This window comes from Lissotriton helveticus, chromosome 11, assembly GCF_964261635.1.
Source record: "Lissotriton helveticus chromosome 11, aLisHel1.1, whole genome shotgun sequence".
Lineage (NCBI taxonomy): Eukaryota > Metazoa > Chordata > Amphibia > Caudata > Salamandridae > Lissotriton > Lissotriton helveticus.
Window position 1 is genome coordinate 141,628,219 of NC_136072.1, and position 19,292 is coordinate 141,647,510.

General features: G+C 46.7%; 1 protein-coding gene across 1 annotated transcript in view; it reads right to left on the reverse strand.

The window, feature by feature from the left end:
- The window catches only part of SI (sucrase-isomaltase), a 645,776-nt gene extending 629,087 nt beyond the window's left edge, over positions 1-16,689 (reverse strand). Inside the window, exon 1 of the mRNA XM_078665617.1 lies at positions 16,582-16,689. Coding sequence (XP_078521743.1) covers positions 16,582-16,674 — 93 coding nt within the window. The 5' untranslated portion in view covers positions 16,675-16,689. The remainder of the gene's footprint in view (positions 1-16,581) is intronic.
- Positions 16,690-19,292: the final 2,603 nt, after the last annotated feature.

A 19,292-nucleotide genomic window follows, 5' to 3' on the forward strand; every position in this document is an offset into this window, starting at 1 on the left:
GGCGTTTGGGAGAGCGGCACAATGTCATCCGCGTATTGCAGGCTAACTATTGGGGTATTTCCCAACATGAAGGGGTCGCACTGAGTTAGACTTAGATTGCTTTCTAAGTCCGCAGTGTAGATGTTGAATGGACTGGGTGCCAGGGCACATCCCTGCTTTAGTCCATTGGTTATCAAGAATTTCTTAGTTAGGCTCTGACCGCCCCCATTATTTTATTTGAACCCATGTTTGAGAGTACATTGCTCCCAGTAAATTCAGAGGGGCTCCCCAGGCTTTCATTTTGGCCCATAGCTTGGATCTTGGCACTTTGTTGTAAGCTGCTTTGATATCCACGAAGCATGCATATAGGATATTTTACTTGACTATTGCTTGATTGGCTAAAAGGGGGACTGCCAACTTATTGGGTAAGGTGCCCATGCTGACTCGGAATCTGGTCTGCATTTTTGGAATCAGATTTATGCTGCTGACCCAGGTCTCCAGATCTGCCAATAAGTTTGATGCATAGATCTTAATTACTACATCAATGAGGGCTTCCACATCGAAGATCATCCCAAATGCCATTCAATGTAGATTTTGTTATTCAGCTCTGGCACAATTCTCCATGATGGCCCAAAAGAAAATTGCGATCTTTGAAGAAAGCAGAGATTTTAGTGAAAACCCAATCTTTCTTTGAGATTTCAGAGTAGCAGTGCTTTGGATTTTAATTGTCAGTTAATATATCTGTCAGGCCAAGCCCTTGTTTCTTCTGAATCAGCTGGACATGTGAATGCTTGAGATCATTATGATAGTTACTGCGTGCTAAAGAGTCATTGATGAGCACGTTTGCCGGCAAGGTGACAGAGGACTCTAGCCCTTTCATAAACATCTGAGGAAACTAGGGACTGGGGGAGGTGAACTCACAAAGTACATGGTTGATTCAATGACAGTATTTGCCCATCAATATTTTTACATTAGTACCTTTGAAAATGTATTGAAAAAAGTTTAGGTGAGCACGATGAGGCAGGAGGCTATATTAGTTTAAAAATGGAGTACCTCAGAACTTGAGAATGAACTTTTTATAAGCCACTGATAACATGAGTGAAATATCTAAGCTGGAGTAAAAGTATTCAGATAACGTGTACTTTATTTAAGTTTGACTCATGCTTGTTGCATGTACCTTGAATTTTTTCTTTTTGCATGCGATTTATCTAGTTAGTTGGGCTTAAAACTCTACAACATTAGTGTGATAACTTTCCAGAAGTGAATGAATGAATGAAATGAATAAATTAAATGAAAATGAAAATGTATAAAGTACATAGCAGCCCTAAGGCATCCCGGCCCTGTCTGCGGATGTGGACCCAAAGGCCAGCTCGGCTAGAGGTAGTTAAGTTAAATTAAAATAACCAGGTTTTAAGTTGTTTTCTGAAAGACAGGTGGTTGGTTTCCTGTCAAATGTCAAGGGGAGGGTGTTCCAAAATTTTGCCACATTATAGGCAAAGGAACGGCCACCACTTCTTGCCCTCTTCATTTTTGGAACTGTTGCGGGGAGCATATTTGCTGAGCGAAGGCTTCAGTTAGGATGGTATTGGATAATCAGGGGCTCATTAATTGCCGGTCCTGTTCACTGAAAGGATTTATGGGTGATGCACAGCGCCTTGAATTTAATCCTGTCTGAAATAGGCAGCAAATTTAGGGTCTTTCGGGTGGGTTTAGCTAAATGCCTACAGAAGGGGTCCATAAGCAGACAGGCCGCACAGTTCTGGGTGATCTGGAGTCTATTGTGGCTTTCAGGGCTCCCAGGTATAGTGTATTTCCATAGTCCATTCAAGAAAGAATGAGAGCCTGGATCATTATCCTTCTTGCCGAGAATGGGAGCAGGGGGAGCACCTTACGAAGCATCCTCATGATGCCATAGCATGTTGCTGACAATTTGGCAGTCTGGTATCCAAAGGTCAGAGTGCGGTCCAGCCACATACCCAGACTTTTGACCTGAATTTTCTCCGGTGGTGTGGGGCCGAAACATTTAGGCCATAGTGGCCCTGTGCTGGAGGTGGGGGAGTTACCTAGAAGCATGAATTCAGTCTAATCTCCGTTCAATTTTAAACAGGAAAGCTCCATCCTTTGGGCCACTTTCTCTAAACAAGGGCCTACGCCTGCGAAAGAATTACCAGGGCGATTTAAGGCCAGAACAAGTTTTGTGTCATCAGCAAACGTGACAATTTTGATGTCAAATGGTTGTACTATGTCGGCCAATGGCCTCATATATAAATCGAATAGGGTGGGGCTCAGGGAAGATCCCTGAGAGACCCTACAAATGAGAAGCATACGTTTAGACACTACTTCTCCTTCGAAGACCTGAAAAGATCTGTCTTCTAAGAAGGATTCTAGCCACATGGCTGCATCTCCTGACATTCCCTGACTCCGGAGTCTGTGCATCAGAATGGCATGATTGACAGTGTCAAATGCCACACTAAGGTCCAGGAGGATAATACCGGCAACACCTCCCTGATCCAAAATCCTCCTAGACTCTTCAGCCACAGCTAGGAGAGCTGTTTCTTTACCATGACATGGTCGGAACCCCATTTGTGAGGAGTGGAGCAAAAAGTTGGTTTCTACAAATTCAGATAGAACCGAATTGACATGCCTTTCTAGGATTTTGCTGACTTAGTAGGGAGCCTGGCCGATAATTCCCCATTGTTCTAGGTTCAAGATTAGTTTTTTTTAGCAATGCTTTGACCATGGCATTTTCCATAGTAAGGGGACCACTCCCAAGGAGATAGAACTATTAATAAGATCTAAGATCACTTGAAAGGTGGTATGCTTTGCCAAATTCAGGATATGTGGGGGGCTGAAACCTCTGCACACAGTGAGGGGCTGTGTATACATGTTTTGGAATGATGCACTGTGGAAATGCTGCTGGGAATCTTCAAAGGGAGCAAAACTGTCTAGTGTACACCAAGCTAATCAAGAAACTCCTACAACGTCAAGTAGAAAATGCCTTGACGACTATCACTATTTAAAACCTGTGCAAGTTATTATAAGTTGGTGTGTAGCATTCACTAAATTTGTTTGTTTTTGTTACATTTGAGCTTGTGGCCATTGTAGGTCTTCAGAGCCTTTAGAGTACATTTCGCATTTAGGAATGATCAGGAGATTTTGATCCACAGGATGTGTAATATCAATATGGGAAAAGAGCAAAAAAGGGAGCACCCCAAATCTTTTCCATGCTATCCCCTGCAAGAGCTGTTTTGTTCATTCTTTGGATGTACCAGTGCTCTCACTGGCCGAACCTGCTTGAGCTCGCTTTAAATTTCACCAGGACTCATTTATGTAGGTTTAATCTTGCATGTGCAGAATATATTAAAAAATAATGCGTACTGCATATCAGAAATTAGGGTGGTATACAATATTGATAATCCTCCATTTTCCTTTTAGTTTAATTGCAGAGACACTCAGGGCAAAATATATTAACGGTTTTGGGTCACTTTACGGCACACAAAGGGATGCAGGGTGACACAAAACCTAAAATAAGATTTACCATGCCATTCAAGGCCACCTTGTGCGTGGCCCTTCATGACTTGGTGAATCTAGAGTAATGTAAGTTAGCGCACCCTGCTGCCTTGCATTACTCTGCTGCAGGGATGTGTGCCGTGGGTGGAGCGTGGGTGTTCCAATGCCTCCACCCGTGGATTCTGACACATTCACAGATTTCCCAACACTAGCAGACCTGTGAATGCCTCAAAATTGTATGCCCTCTCCCCAGAGGTGCAGCGAAGAGAAATATCTTTATTTCTCCTCGTTGTTTCTTCTATCTACTTGGGCTGCATTGTGTAGCAGACTTAGAAAGATGAAAATGCTTTTGAGGATTGTTTTTGGGCAAACATAATCTTGCCTACAATGCAGGCATCATTGCACCATGGTGCAAAGGTGCCTGCTTTAGTGCTAGGCAGCACATTGTGCACCAGTGCAGGCAGAAAGCAGAAATGTGTTGTACAATGTTAAATATGGTGCATTCCTGCTCTCTCTCATTCATGCAGCACAGCTCAGCAAGGTGGCTTGTTGTGTTGTGTGAAAGTTTGTTGAATCACCTCACAGTTACTACACACCCTGCTCTTGTTCACTCCTTTGGTGGTAACCTACTTTAATAAATGAATATTGTGTACACTAGATTTTTCTCAAAAGCTGGGAAAACAAAAACTAACAGCAGTCGCATTATCCTCAATATGTTCCACCCACACGCCTGCAAAATTTGCTTCCATTCTTTTAATCTCGCTGTAACGTTGTGGGGGAATCAGAAAAGCCTGTGCTGCAGGAGTGTGGGCTTCTGGTAGCATAGTCCACAAGGATTTCATTGTCAGACAGAATTCTGGGTCCACTGATGTAGTCATTCTTGACCACGGTTCCCTGAAGGGCCACCTTAGATGTCTTATTTTAAATGATAACCAGTATGCAAAATTACATTGCTGCCTGCTCAACCAGAAATTGCATGTTCCCAAACTGGGTGGTGCAATTACAAACCAGAAAGATCACACTCCGACCATGCAAAATGGCCCCTTAATAAACATAATTAATATCACTCCAGCAAGGTCCTCAAGATTATTTTGTGGTTTTCAGCTCACAATGGCACTAGCTTATATTCAACTTACCAATACTCAATGTGTCAGTGATGGTGCCCACTCAAGTGTACTTATTCCAACAGGAGAGGTTTGCACAGAAAAATTCAAGGTATTGGTGTCCTGATCTCAAATGGAACTGCACTCAAGATGTAGAACAGCAACCCTCCTGATTCTTAGTCCTTGATGACCTTTCTGATAAAGTTTCTTGTCGAGGATGTAGCAGCAGTGACAATACTAATATTACCTCCTTGTGTGCTGAGGACGCAACGGTTCTGTCCTCAGCCACAGTGGATGTGTGCTGAGGATGGAACCATTCTGTCCTCACACACAGCCATGGAAAAAGCACTGGCAATCCCCCAGTGGGTGGCCCATTTTCACTGTCCCACCAGGAATGGGAATGCTAGACCTTCCACCTCCTACTCCCCCATCGGCAATCTGATGATTTCAGCACGCTGACCTCATTAGATGCAGTCAGGGACATGCTGGAAGACATTTTCTCCCAGCATGTCCTAGAAGAGGCTGTGTTTTAAGGTACGTCCTGGTCTTGGGTGGGGGGTATATTTAGATTGCAGATGCAGAGGGAAATGAAAGCATTTTTCCTTTCCCCCTGTGCCAGTTTGGAGTGGATTCCTGCTCCACGATTCCAGGTGGACCACGATCATGGAGCAGCAATCCATAACCCTGGACTACCAGTGAGGGTTGCCCACTCAGGCGTACTTATTCCAACAGGAGTGGTTTGCACAGACCAGTTCAAGGTACTGGTGTCCTTAGCTTAAATGGAATTGGATCCTATATGTAGACCAGAAACCCTTCCTGATTCTCAGTCCTAGATTACCTTTTCTGATGTATTATCTTGCTGAGGATGTAGCAGCAGTAACAATACTAACATTAACCCATTGTGTGCTGCGGATGGAATGGTTGTGTCCTCAGGCATGGTGAACTATTCTGTCCTCACACATCCCACCGGGACAGCGCTGGCAATCCCCTGTGGGTGGCCCATTTTCACCCCCCCACCAGGGATGGCAGAGGAAGACCTTACACTGCTACCCCCAACTCCCCCATCGGCAAACCGATTATTTCAGCATGCCAGCCTCATTAGTTGCAGCTGGGGATGTGAAGAGCCTGTGTTTTCAATCAATCAATCAATCAATCAATCAATCAGGACATTTGTTGAATACCCTACATACCCGTGAGGGGTCTCAAGGCGCTGGGTAAGTGCTGCTACTGATCGAAGAGCCAGGACTTGAGGAGTCTTCTGAAGGCCAGTAGGTCCTGGGTCTGCCGTAAGTTGGTTGGGTGGGTGGGTGTTCCAGGTCTTGGCGGCGAGGTGGGAGAAGGATCTGCCGCCGGTGGTCGTTCTTCGGATGCGGGGGACGGTGGAGAGGGGGAGACCAGCTGAGCGGAGCTAGCAGGTGGGGGTGTAGAAGCTCAGTCGTCTGTTGAGGTACACTGGGTCGGCATTGTGGAGGGCTTTTTTGTGCGTGGATGAGGAGCTTGAAAGTTATCCTCTTGTTGACTGGGAGCCAGTGTAGGTCTCTCAGGTAGGGTGTGATGTGGTTGCGGCAGGGGACGTCGAGGATCAGTCGTCCTGAGGCGTTCTGGATGCGTTGCAGCCCTATCAGGAGCTTGGTTGAAGTTCCTGCGTGGAGGGGGTTTCCCTAGTCCAGCCTGCTAGAGACGAGGGCCTAGGTGAACGTTCTTCTAATTTCAGTGGGGATCCACTTGAGGATCCTGCGGAGCATTCGTAGGATGTTGAAGCAGGATGAGGAGACGGTGTTGTCCTGTTTAGACATGGAGAGGGTGGAATTCGAGGATGACCCCCAAGTTGCGTGCATGGTGAGTGGGTGTCGGGGATGTTCCCAGTGAGGTCGGCCACCAGGAGTCATCCCAGGCTGAAGAGGTGGGGCCGAGGATGAGGACCTCTGTCTTGTCCGAGTTCAGCTTTAGTCAGCTGTACCTCATCCATTCGGCGATGGCCTTCATTCCTTCGTGGAGGTTGGTTTTGGCGGTGTGGGGGTCTTTGGTGAGGGAGATGATCAGCTGAGTGTCATCGGCATAGGAGATGATGATGAGGTTGTAGTGTAGGGCGGCAAAGGGTGTCATGTAGATGTTGAACAGCGTTGGGCTGAGGGAAGAGCCCTGGGGTACACCGCAGATGATCTCAGGTGCGGGGGAGCGGAAGGGTGGGAGACGGACGCTCGGAGTTCTTCCAGAGAGGAAGGATGTGGTCCAGTCCAGGGCCTTCTTTTGGATTCCGGGGTCATGTAGGCTTGTTCGTAGTGTGCGGTGGCAGACTATGTCGAAGGCAGATGACAGGTCCAGGAGGATGAGGGCTGCTGTTTCTCCGTTGTCGAGCAGGGTCCTGATGTCATCGGTGGCGGCGATGAGGGTGGTTTCGGTGCTGTGGTTGCTGTGGAAATTGCAAAAAACACAGTTGATGGACAGAATGTAGAACAATGTCATACATTCACCCCAGTACAAGGATCTGGGCCTAAATCCATCATTTTTTTGCACTCCACACCACCCTGGGTTAGACACTGGCTATATGCAAATCAGCTCTGACCCTGTGCCTCATGGGAACAGTCCAGTCCGTACTACCAAGCCATGTCTTTCCCAGACCGGAATCAAGCATCCAAGGACCGGTTTCTGGCTATGAGCCTTCATCAGCCTGGATAGCTTGACTCCAGTGGTGTGGAGAGCCTGGGACTCACGTCTGAGCATACCCTGCCCACTCGGGGTGAAAATTGCAAAAAACACAGTTGATGGACAGAATGTAGAACAATGTCATACATTGACCCCAGTACAAGGATCTGGGCCTAAATCCATCTTTTTTTACACTCCACACCACCCTGGGTTAGACACTGGCTATATGCAAATCAGCTCTGACCCTGTGCCTCATGGGAACAGTCCAGGCCGAACTACCAAGCCATGGTTGCTGTGGAAGCCAGACTGGGATGGGTCTAGGATGTTGTTGTCCTCGAGGTAGCGGGTCAGTTGTTTGTTGATGATTTTCTCAGTGACCTTCGCTGGAACGGGAGCAGGGAAATGGGACGGAAGTTTTTGAGGTTATTGGGGTCCACCTTGGGCTCCTTGAGAAAGGCGTTGATCTCGGCGTGTTTCCAGCTCTCCGGGAAGATTGCTGTCTTGAAGGAGATGTTAATGGCTTTCCGGAGATATGGGGCAATGATTGTGCTGGCTTTGTTGAAGACGTGGTGTGGGCATGGGTCAGACGGGGATCCAGAGTGTACGGAGTTCATGATTTAGATGGTGTCCTCGTCGTTGACGTTGGACCATACAATCAGGCGGCTGGTGGACGCCGGGGTGGAGGTCTTGGTGGTTGTCGTGGTGGTCGTGGCATTGAAACTGTCGTGGATGTCTGCGATCTTGCGGTGGAAGTAGGTGGCCAGTGAGTCACACAGGTCATGCGAAGGGGGGATATCGGTGTTGGAGCTGGAGTTGGGAGAGCTCCTTCATGATGCTGAAAAGCTCTTTGGTGTTGTGTGCGTTGTTGTCCAGGCGTTCCTTGAATGCGGTCCTTTTGGCAGTTCTGATGAGTTGATGGTGTCTGCGGGTGGCGTTGTTGAGGGCTGTGTAGTTGTCTGGTGATCGGTCGTGGAGCCAGTACTTCTCCAGTTTCCGACATTCATGCTTGGAGGCCTGGAGGTCTTCAGTGAACCAGGTGGCTTACTTACTGGTTTGGCTGTTGGTGGGTGTCTTGAGCGGGGTGAGAGGGTTGGCGCAGTCTTCGATCCACTGTCGGAGGTTTAGGGCGGCGATGTCAGGTACGGTTCGGTCGGCTGGTGGGCTCTGGCAGCGACGAGGCATCTGTTGGGTGTGGTGGTGCATGGTGGGCTTCCTGAAGGTGAAATGGACGCAGTGGTCATCGGTACAGTAGGGTTCGGTGGTGTGGTTGAAGAAGACGTGGGGGCATGCGGAGAAGATGGGGTCTAGCATGTGACCGGTGGCGTGGGTGGGTGTTGTCATGAGCTGTCTGAGTCAGAGGTTGGTGAGGTTTTTAATCAGGGTGGTGGAGCGGACGTTGTTGTTGTTTTTGAGGTGGAAGTTCAGGTCCCCGAGGAGGATGTAGTCTGTGGAGGCGAGGGCGTGGATGCTGATGAGGTCAGCAATGGATTCGCTGAACTGTGGTCTGGGTCCAAGGGGGTCTATAGATGAGGGTCCCTCTGAGGGTGGTGTTAGGGTCAGTGTGAATCTGGAAGTGCAGGTGTTCGGTGGAGCGGAGGGTGTCGTTGGTGCTGGTCGAGACGCTGTGGGTTTTCTAGTGGACGATGGCAATTCCACCTCCAGTTCTGTTGGTGCGGTCTCTGCGGGGGGATCTTGTAGCTTTACGGGATGGCTATGGCGATGTCGCGTGCTGAGGCGGGGTTCAGCCAGGTTTCCGTTAGGAAGGCGACATCTGGGGCTGTTGATTCGAGGAGGTCCCAGAATTCGATAGAGTGTTTGCGAGTGGAGTGAGTGTTGAGGAGGATGCATCTCAGGTGTTTGGGTTTGTTGGTTGGTGGTTTACGCGAGACGGATGCTGGGGAAGCTGCAGTTCCGGCAGGTGAAGGGCCCTTGGGTGCACTTTGGGGTGGCCCGGTAGCAGGTGTGTTACCGTCCGGGGTGGAGTGCGTGGAGGGTGTTGGCGTCGTAGTGCAGTCGGGTGTCGCGGAGTCTACGGGGTCCAGGGGTTCTGCGCTGGGCGCGGTCCGGGTGCGGACAGGCGCAGACGGGCTTGCCTTAGGCACACCTTTGGCGCGCCAGTGGCGCGCGCGACTGCCACTTTATGGGGAGGTGGGAGGGAGGAGCAGGTGGGAGGTGGGTGGCAGAGGTGTATGAATGGGCATGGGGGCGGGGCCTCAGGGGCAGCAGCGGTGGGTATTGCGAGCGGGATGGGAATGGGGGTGCGAGGAACAGAAGGCAAATGGGCACCCAAGAAGAATTAGCCCACAGCAACAGAGGCAAGCTGGGCACAGCGGGACCGGGCGCAGGGGCACTCAATTGCTGGTGGAGCTGCAGCGGGGGGGGGGGGGGAGTGACCTACCTGGCAAGGTCCAGGCTCGCTCTCCTCACTGCGCAGCGGCTGCCGTTTTATGGGGCGGTGGGAGGGAGGAGCAGCTGGGAGGCGGGAGGCGGGTGGCAGGGGTGCATGAATGGGCGTGGGGGCGGGACGCAGGGGCAGCAGCGGCGGGTAGTGCGAGCGGGATGGCAACGGGGGCGCGAGGAACAGAAGGCAAATGGGCACCCAAGAAGAATTAGCACACAGCAAAAAGAGGCAAGCTGGGCACAGCAGAACCGGGCGCAGGGGCACTCAATCGCTGGTGGAGCTGCAGCAGGGGGGAGCGACCTACCTGGCAAGGTCAAGTTGTACTTCTCCCGGGGTAGAGGGTAATTTTAGATTGCAGATGCAGGGGGAATGAAAGTGTTTTTTCCTTTTCCCCTGTGCCTGCTTGGAGTGGATTCCTGCTCCACAATCGCAGGTGGTACCGCAATCGTGGAGCAGGAATCTATAACCCTAGACCACAAGGTATCTTTCTTGCTGTTGTTGGGAGAGCAACCCTTTAGGCAAGGGTTGCCTCCCTGGGGGCTAAAAATATCTGTGTTTCAGCACCTCCTTGGGTTGATTCAGCCATTTATTTCTGCCTATCTGCCCCCTAGTGATTTAAACCTACTAAAAGCCACAGACTTTTTTTATAAAGCTGATTACGGGAAGCAAGCTCTTTGGCAAGGGTCATTCTCTCTGCTGGTGTTTATTGGGTAATTCCACCTTCCCAGAGGGCAGATCAACTGTTTTTAGGCCAATCTGCCGGGGGGGGGGGGGGGGGGGGAGGGGAACCCACTAGACAACAGGGAAGTTTATTTTTATATGTTGGGGAGTGGTCCCTTTGGCAAGGATCTCTCCCCTTTATTGGGGCACTGTTCTGGCTGTTTTCTGCCTCCACTGGCAGCACAGCAGACGGCCTTATTTGTAGACCCATCTACCCCCACAGGGGATACAAAGTCACTAAACAACAGGGAGTTTTAGATTTATATGTTGGGGAGCGGCACCTTAGACAAGGGTCACTCCCCTTTATTGGACAATGTGTTGGATGTTTTTCCCCCTTAGTGCTTGATCAGCCATGTTTTCAGGTACATCTGGCCCACAGGGGCAAAAAGTCCCTAGACACCAGGTAGTTTTAGACTTGTATGTTGGGGAGTGACCCCTTGGGCAAGGGTCACCCCCCTTTATTGGGGCAATGTTTCAGCTGTTTTTTGTCCACCCTGGGGGGAGATTGACCATATTTTTAGGCCCATCTGTCCCTCAGGGGGTCAGAAAGCCACTAGACACCATGGAGTTTAAATGTATATGTCGGCGAGCAGCCCCTTTGTCAAGGGCCGCCCCCCATTATGGGGTCAATATTTGTATAATTTTCTACCTATCCCAGGGCAGATTGCCCATATGTTTAAGCTCACTACACACCAGAGAAATGTTCAGTGTGTGGGTGAAATGGAGTTCGGCTTACGGTCTGCATGTACTGGCATTTGACTGGCAGTGGTGTGTGGACTAGGACTTGGTTGTCAGTGTGTGTGGACTGGTACTTGCCTGACCAGGTGCATGGACTGGCACTTAGCTGGCAGTATGTGTGGACTGGCATTTGACTGGTGGTGTGTGTGGCTTGCAGTGTGTGTGGACTAGCACTGGGATTTGGCTGATGGTGTGTTTGAACTGGGGCTGTGTGTGAAACTGGCTTCTGGCTGGTGATGCGTGTGCCTGGCATTTGGGGGTTGATGGGCAGACATAAGGTTTTAGAATGTAAACTGTTTTATTTCTTGTCATCGTTCGTATTTGTGATTGTAATGTTTTATTTCTAGTGCAAAGCTTTTGATATCCTGTGCTGTGACTCCTGTTTGGGTTTCGGCCATGGTAGAACTGCAATTTGTGTAGTTCCATGCATTTAGTAAGAATTTTTGTTGTACTATTTACTGTAAATGAGTATAATTACCCTGTATAAACTTGATTTTTGTAAATGCTGTAATAATAGCAGCATATTTAGCTCCTGTTTTTATTGTGTGTGAAATAGTCCCTGGATTTGTGCATGATGTGTATTGTTTTGTCTTGTGTGCAATTGTTTTTTATTTTTCCTTTCTGGGGGATATTGTTGGTGCTAGCTGTGTCTGTGCAGAGTAGGTGAGCTGGTGCATCTAGTTTTCTCTGGCAAGTGAGTGGTATCGTTTTTTGATATATATGTCTTTATGTGCCCTGACCTTAGGGCTACCTGGGGCCTACCTTATGGGTGACATGTGTAATAAAAGGGGATTTTAATGCTTGGCAAGTGGTTTTAAGTGCCACGACCAAGTGGCAGTAAATTGCACATGCGGTTGAATGGCTACTTGTGTGGGTGGCCATATCAGTGCTGCAGATCCACTAGTAGCATTTACATTACCAGCCTTGGACAAATTGTGCATCACTTTAGAACGAAGTTACTAGTAAACTAAATATGAAAAATGCCAATCTGGTATATACCAACGTCCCCATGTTTATGAGAGAAGCAAATACACTTTAGCACTGGTTAGCAGTAATAAATTGGTCTTAATGGCAACAAAAAGGTACAGCAAAAAGTGGAGGTAAGCAGGCGAAAAGTTTAGCGAAGACCATTGTAAGGATGACAGGTCTTACTCTTTCCATCTGAAAATTACACTTTAAAAATGTAATAGGGTAATCCCAATATTATCCTATGGGAGATACAGGCCTTGCAGTAGTTCAAAATGAATTGTTCACTACAAGGACAAGTAAAACTTAGAAGTACATGTCCAGACTTTTAGATACATTGCACCATGCCCTCTCAGTTGCCCAGGGCCTACCTTAGGGGTGACAAATATCTAAAAAGAAAATGTTTGGGCCTGGCAAAAGGTTTAATTTGCCAGGTCGAAATGGTAGTGTGAACTGCATGCAAGCCTCTGCAATGGCAGGCCTGAGACATGGTTATAGGTCTACTTACATGGGTTCAGAATGTACAACAGTTATTAACATATCATAAAGAGAATAAAATGTATACAAAGAAAAATAAATAATTAAAATAACAAACCGCTATTGAGTCGGATTGGGTTTGGGAGCCACGATATTGACGGATTTGTGGCAGCGACTCCATTTAACTGTTGGTTGCTAAAAAAAATGTGGGAACCAAGTTACGGATGTACCTTATTGCAATCAGTGGAACTTTGAAACCGACTCTCTAGCGGTTTGTTATTTTAATTGATTGTTACAAGCAGACTTTTGCTTTGCTTGTCCATGATTTTACAGCACTAAAATTGGTTGCTGATAAGCTCAGTTAACTTACTGTCCTGAGGAGGACCATGAACTAATGACTATGGTCGAAACGCTGTCGACACTATTGTGGCCATAACTTAAGGAGGACACATTGTTTTTGTGTACAGGAGTTCTTGTATGGTTTTAGAACTTGTGTCTATGTAACCTCTATGTGTTTGCCACTGTCTGGTTTTACATATGTTTTGTAATGTTTTTTATTATACCGACAATACATCTGAGCTTTATATAATCTTTTAAAATCAAAATACATTTTGTACTTTTCTATAAATACACGTATAGTTCTTTCAGAACTAATTTTCTCATGAGCCAAACATCTTATTTCTCCCTTTTTTTATTTCTTTTTCTTTGTATACATTTTATTGCCTTCATGATATGTTAATAACTGTTGTACATTCTGAACCTTTGTTTGGAAAAAATAATTACAGCCCCTGGTTCAGGTGGTTAGGGCTGCCCCTGTTGTGGTAAATATATACTTACATGGGTGGCACAATCAGTGCTACTGGGACACTACATTTAATTTACAGGCCCTTGGCACATGTAGAGCACTTTACTGGGGAAATTAAATATGTCACTTGGGTATGAACCAATATTACTGGTACTTCTAGACCTATCCGCGGCGTTTGACACTGTTGATCATCGCTAACTACTAACGCGGATTAGTGATCTAGGGATCCAGGGCACGGCTCTGGCGTGGTTGACCTCATTTCTCAGGGATCGGTCCCAGCGAGTACAATTAGGAAATCTGGTGTTCCAGCCAGCTACGCTGGTATGTGGAGTGCCCCAGGGTTCAGCCTTATCCCCCCTGCTTTTCAATGCCTATCTGCAGCCTTCAATTGCTGCACTGAATCAGTTGGATTGCAGGGTTTATAATTATGCCGACAACACCCAAATCTTGATCCAGAACGACCATTCACCTAGGGCTTACCTGAGAATGCAAGACATTCGCAAGTTTACTATCAACTGAATGTCGGCAAACTCGCTAAAAATCAACCCTGAAAAAACAGAGGTTTTAGCGGTCACTACAACCTCAAATCCTTGGAATGACCTGTTCTGGCCCGCAGAACTAGGGCCCTTCCCCCAATCGGCCATGGCCATAAAAAGCCTTGGTATTAAGATTGATGCCTTGCTATCCATGACACAGCAAGTATCGGCAGTGGTTGGAACCACTGTGGGCTTAATGCGTCAGCTCTGGAAACTGTCTCCACTTCTGTCTTTCAGCACCCTTATATTGGCAGTTTCCGCTTTGGTCTTATCATGTGTCCATTATGGGAATGCTCTATATCTTGGTCTGCCCAAAAATCTTTTGGCCAGGCTTCAGGTGGTAATGAATGACGCGGGGAGATTACTCTTTAAAAAAAAACAGACATACACAGGTCACGCCCTTATTGCAGAACTTACACTGGCTCCTGATCCTACAGAGAATCAAATTCAAAAGTCTCTGTATTGTGTATCAGGCTGTTCATGGCTTAGCCCCTAGTTACATCAAGGGTCGTTTGACTAATTACTGCCCGAGTAGGGTCCTCCGGTTGGCTGATGCCTGCTATCTGGCATGCCCCCGGTACAATCGCTCGACCTTGGGTGGGCGAGCCTTCTCGACCGTTGCTCCTCAGGCATGGAACCGTCTCCCCACTGAACTTCGTAAGGAAACAAGTCTCCTCCGCTTTAGGAAGAGTCTGAAAACTGTACTGTTCTTAGAGGCATGGGGATCGCTTTGAACAGCTCACTTCGTTCTCAACTAGTCTGACGTCCGCTGACAGCACTTAGAGACCTCTGGGTGATAACGCGCTCTATAAATCCACAGTAACATAACATAACATAACCATGTTTAGGGGAGAGAGCACAAGCACTTTAGCACTGGTTAGCAGCGGTAAATGGCACAGAGTCCAAATACCAGCAGAAAAGTGGAAGAGGAAGGCAGAAAGTTGGGGAGAAGACCACCATAAAGCGGTCAGGTCTAACACATAATGCCACAAAAGCTGCAAGACACACAAATTCCTCGAAAAGGTCACCGGACCAGTTACAGGTAGACCTGCTCTGGACCCTGCTAATGGCTTCTGTTGGAGTGAGTCCGCAAAACATGTTCCTGCGGTCCTAAAATCCTTGACTAGGCAGAGTGTACTCCTGTGTAACACTAAGACTTGGGATTTAGAAACTCTTTCAAGACTTTTTGCCTGGAGGATAGTCATGAGACTTGTACTAACCAGCCATCCAATTCCCTGAGGATGCATTGCTAGTGGCCCCGAATATGCTCTGTTCTTTTCTGCTTCTGCAATCTGATTGAGCCGGACTGTCACTGAATGACACCCGACAAAGCTGAAAGCTGTCTGGCTGCAGCCTGCAGCCTTGACTCTATGAATGAATCCAACGTCCAAAAGTAGACATTTTCACAGGACCCAATGCAAAGAAATATCCAATTGATGTTGCTGCCTGGGCGAGAACTCCAGGCTTTCCCACTCAGAACTTCTGAGTCGATGACTTCTCTGGGACCTTCTCTTTTCTCTTTTGTTAACCCATCATCAACGAGCCGGTCTACAGAGCCAGCCTGCAGCCTTGTCCCAATGAGGACTGTTCCTTGTGCAAAAATGTCGTAGTCCGAAGGTAACTTTTTGACCGGGACCAGCCTGGTCCTTGTAACAGACCCACGCTCCATTGTGGTTGAATCTGTACCTTACCTTTGTTCTGATCTAGCACAACCAGTAGCCTGCAGTTGACACTTTGCTCTTTTAGTGCTCGTAAGGATTGAGCTCATATAAGTTACTGAAACTTTTACTGGATCTAATAAGAATGGTGATATTAAAACTTTACTGGACCTATCAAGAATAGGTACTTTTCCTAGCGGTGGACTGCCTTCCACTTACTCTAATAATCCACTTTCTCACCAGTCAAAAGTAAAACAACAAGCATTCTTTGGAACATCTATATAGGCTCTTCACTTTTCTGGCTCTGAGGGGTCTATTACGATGGCGGGCAGACAAAGTCCGCTCACTATCATAACGGCAAATGGGTCCGCCCGCTGTATGTGCAGCGATCCCGCGATTCCAATTAGGATGCGCCCACCATATTGGCGGGCACATCCTGCATTTTTCACTTTGCAGTGGGTGGTACTGTAAGCAGCAGCTGCCACAATGTGAAAAATGCATGTTGTGCATTTGCCTGCACAACGTGGCAGGCACCGCGCGGTGCCTGCCACCTTGTGCATGCAAATGTGTGCCCCCCAAACCCCTCCAACATCCTCGGGCCGCAACAGGCCCCCAACTGTGAACACTGCATGCCTTTCAGTAGAGGCAAAAGGCTGCTCTCCGCCTGCAGTGTAATACTCAACCTCTTTTCTGCCCAGTCGACTCATCGACGGGCGGAAAAGCGGTGGACGGTCTTCCCGTCTGCCGAGGTACCCCCGCCATCATAATATGGCGGGGGTAAATGGCATGCAGATGGTGTGTTATGGCGGTGGATCGTCACTGCCGTTTGGGCGGTGGCTTTACGCCCGCCATACTAATAGACCCCTAAGTTTGAAATAAAAATGATTTAATGAGACTATGAAACTTGTGTGTGTTGTTTACATATAGACCACTAGACAGTTTTAGAGCAACTAGTTAACTTTTTATCTAATTTTAAACTCGTACATGCACAAAGCATATATTTATTTGACCATTGTTTTGTCATTCTGCTGGCACTACTTACCTTGTGGTTGCTGCTGATGCTGCTAGTTGAGCCGGTCAGTTTCTCTCCCAGCTCATCCAGTTCAATATTATCCAAACCCTTTTGCCTGGCCATTTCCCTTCCGCTATTTTCTCCATAAAGTGCCTTTGGAATGGATGATACTCCGTTTCTTTAATGTGCTCTCCAATCTATAAGCAATAAAACAATGAACTCTGAATATCTCACCTATATTAGTGTACAATTAGTGTACCATGGACATTGGATTCAGATATAGGGGGCAATCACAATCAAACAAGAAAAGGTTGCTGGAGGTGCCAAAACTGCAAAATTATGTTTTGTCAACAACTGCTTTTGCTACAGTAGGTTACATGTAATTCAGGGGGTATCTAATGCTGGAAGGAAAAAACGCAAACAAGATACCATAGTTTATTATACCTGAGTACTGAAAGATGAGAGTCGAGAATACAGTTATTTCAGAAAAAGCAGCTACATTTTTAAACAATTACGAATTTTAATCAAATTGGATCCTGCAATTGAGGCCTAGAGACAACAGAGAGTGTTACATGTTGGTGGACTGGGCAAATAGATTCTATAAAAATTACATCACAGAGCATATTAAAAGGTGCATATAGTCCACTTTTGTTCAGATTTTGTCCCAGATCAACGCTACATGAGCACAGTAAATGGCAAGCAATTGAAACAGTGACTCTCTTGCGCCGCAGAGATCATTTTTTCAAGTAGACTCACAGAGAAGAAAGGGCGTACTTTTTAGTTCAGTATTTACAAATGGTGTATCCATCATAGGTGTGAAACTTGGTAGTAGTAATGCTGGCCATATTAGTGCATTTGCTATACATCAACAACAATAATGGGTGGTGTGCCCCCTGAATATCAAATCGATGGGAGAGGATATAGAGGACAGAATATCGAAAATAAAATATTGACAAATAAGTTAGTTATTTTTTTCATATCAACTAACCACATGTATTTACCTTATGTTCTGTTGTATTGTGGTCTGTCATGTTATGTCGTGCTGTGCTGTGTTATTTCATTTAGGGCCAGATGTAGGTGCCCAAATACCGGTCGGAAACGGATGAAAATACACATTTTCTGCCGTTTCCGACCGGTATTTGGGCATTGTTATGTAGGGGTTTAGAAAACATACATATTCGGTAATTTTACAGATTCGGTAAATTTACCGATCGGTAAAATTACCGAATATGTATTTTCAAATGTAGGTAGCACTGTTAACAGTGCTACGGGGCTTTCAGGATTCGGTATTTACCATGTAATACTATTACATGGTAAATAACGAATCCCTGTGTACATGCACATCTGTGCATGTACACCTGTGCCATGTGGCACACAGACATGCCATAAGGGCATGTATGTGTGTCACATGGCGCACAAGCCTGAAACAGGGGTGCAACAGGGTGTCAAAGTGACACCCTGTTCCCCCTGTCAATTCGGTAATTTTACCGATTCAGTAATTACCGAATCGGTATTTGCTATTGATTCCTATGGGCTTCAAGGCCCATAGGAATCAATGGCAAATACCGATTCGGTATTTACCGAATCGGTAAATACCAAATCTTACCGAATCGGTAAAAATTACCGATTTTTAATCTACATCTAATTTGCCGATTCATAAATACCGAATCGGTAAAATTCGGTATTTATGAATCGGTAAATTACATTTACCTACATCTAGCCGATAGTGTTCTGCTTTGCTATGAGATATTGCTATGTTGTGGTATGCTTTGCTATGCCATGTTATGTTATCTTAGGTTATGTTATTTGTGCACTCCTGATCATCAAACAAAAAGATGGGAGGGGGGAATTAAAAGGAAGGGCACCACAACTTTCCCAAATAAACTAAGGGGCATATTTATGAGCCTGTGGTTTCGCGCTTGCACCACGCAATGTGGTGCAAGTGCAATGCAACCCAAAAGCCAGATTTATGAAGCCACGAAAGGCCAACTTGCATGGCCCTGAGTGGCTTCATAAATCTGGAGTAATGAAAATGTGCAAATTGCTGTCATGCGTTACTCTGCCCTGGAAAAGCATTTCATGGGAGTTGTATGGGTGTCACCACATAATGCCTATGGTTTCTGATTTATTCCCACATTTACCAGAACTGGAAAACCTGGAAATGCACCAAAAATATGTGCCTTGCCAAGGGAGGCGTAACAAGGAGAAATATCTTTATTTCTCATCTTTACTAGCTCTTTCTATATGTGCTGCATTCTGTGGCACACATAGATAGAATATGCCTCTCAGGATTGTTTTTGTGCAGGAAGGTGGCCCTTCCTGCACAAAAACAATCCTGCATGCAACACAGGCACCCTTGCATGGCTCTCACCAGGATGTTTTACCCAGAATCCTTTGCAAACCTCAAATTTTAACTAAAAAAATGCATTTTCCTCACATTTCTTTGATGGAAATTCCTGGATTCTGTGGGAAGTCACAAACCCTACACCCAACATTTGCCCAAGTCTTCGGTAAAATGGTACACCACTTGGGTGCGTAAGCCTAGTGCCCGCAACAGGAAAGGCCCCTAAATACAATGGTGAAATATTAGCATTTCCGGTCATAAAAATGATCTAATTTGGCACTGGGGTACAGGCAACTTTTTGGCCAGGGATCAACATCTACCCAAGTAAACCTACCAAACCCAGACATTTCTGAAAACTAGATGCCCAGGGGAGTCCAGGGTGTTATGTCTCACTTGC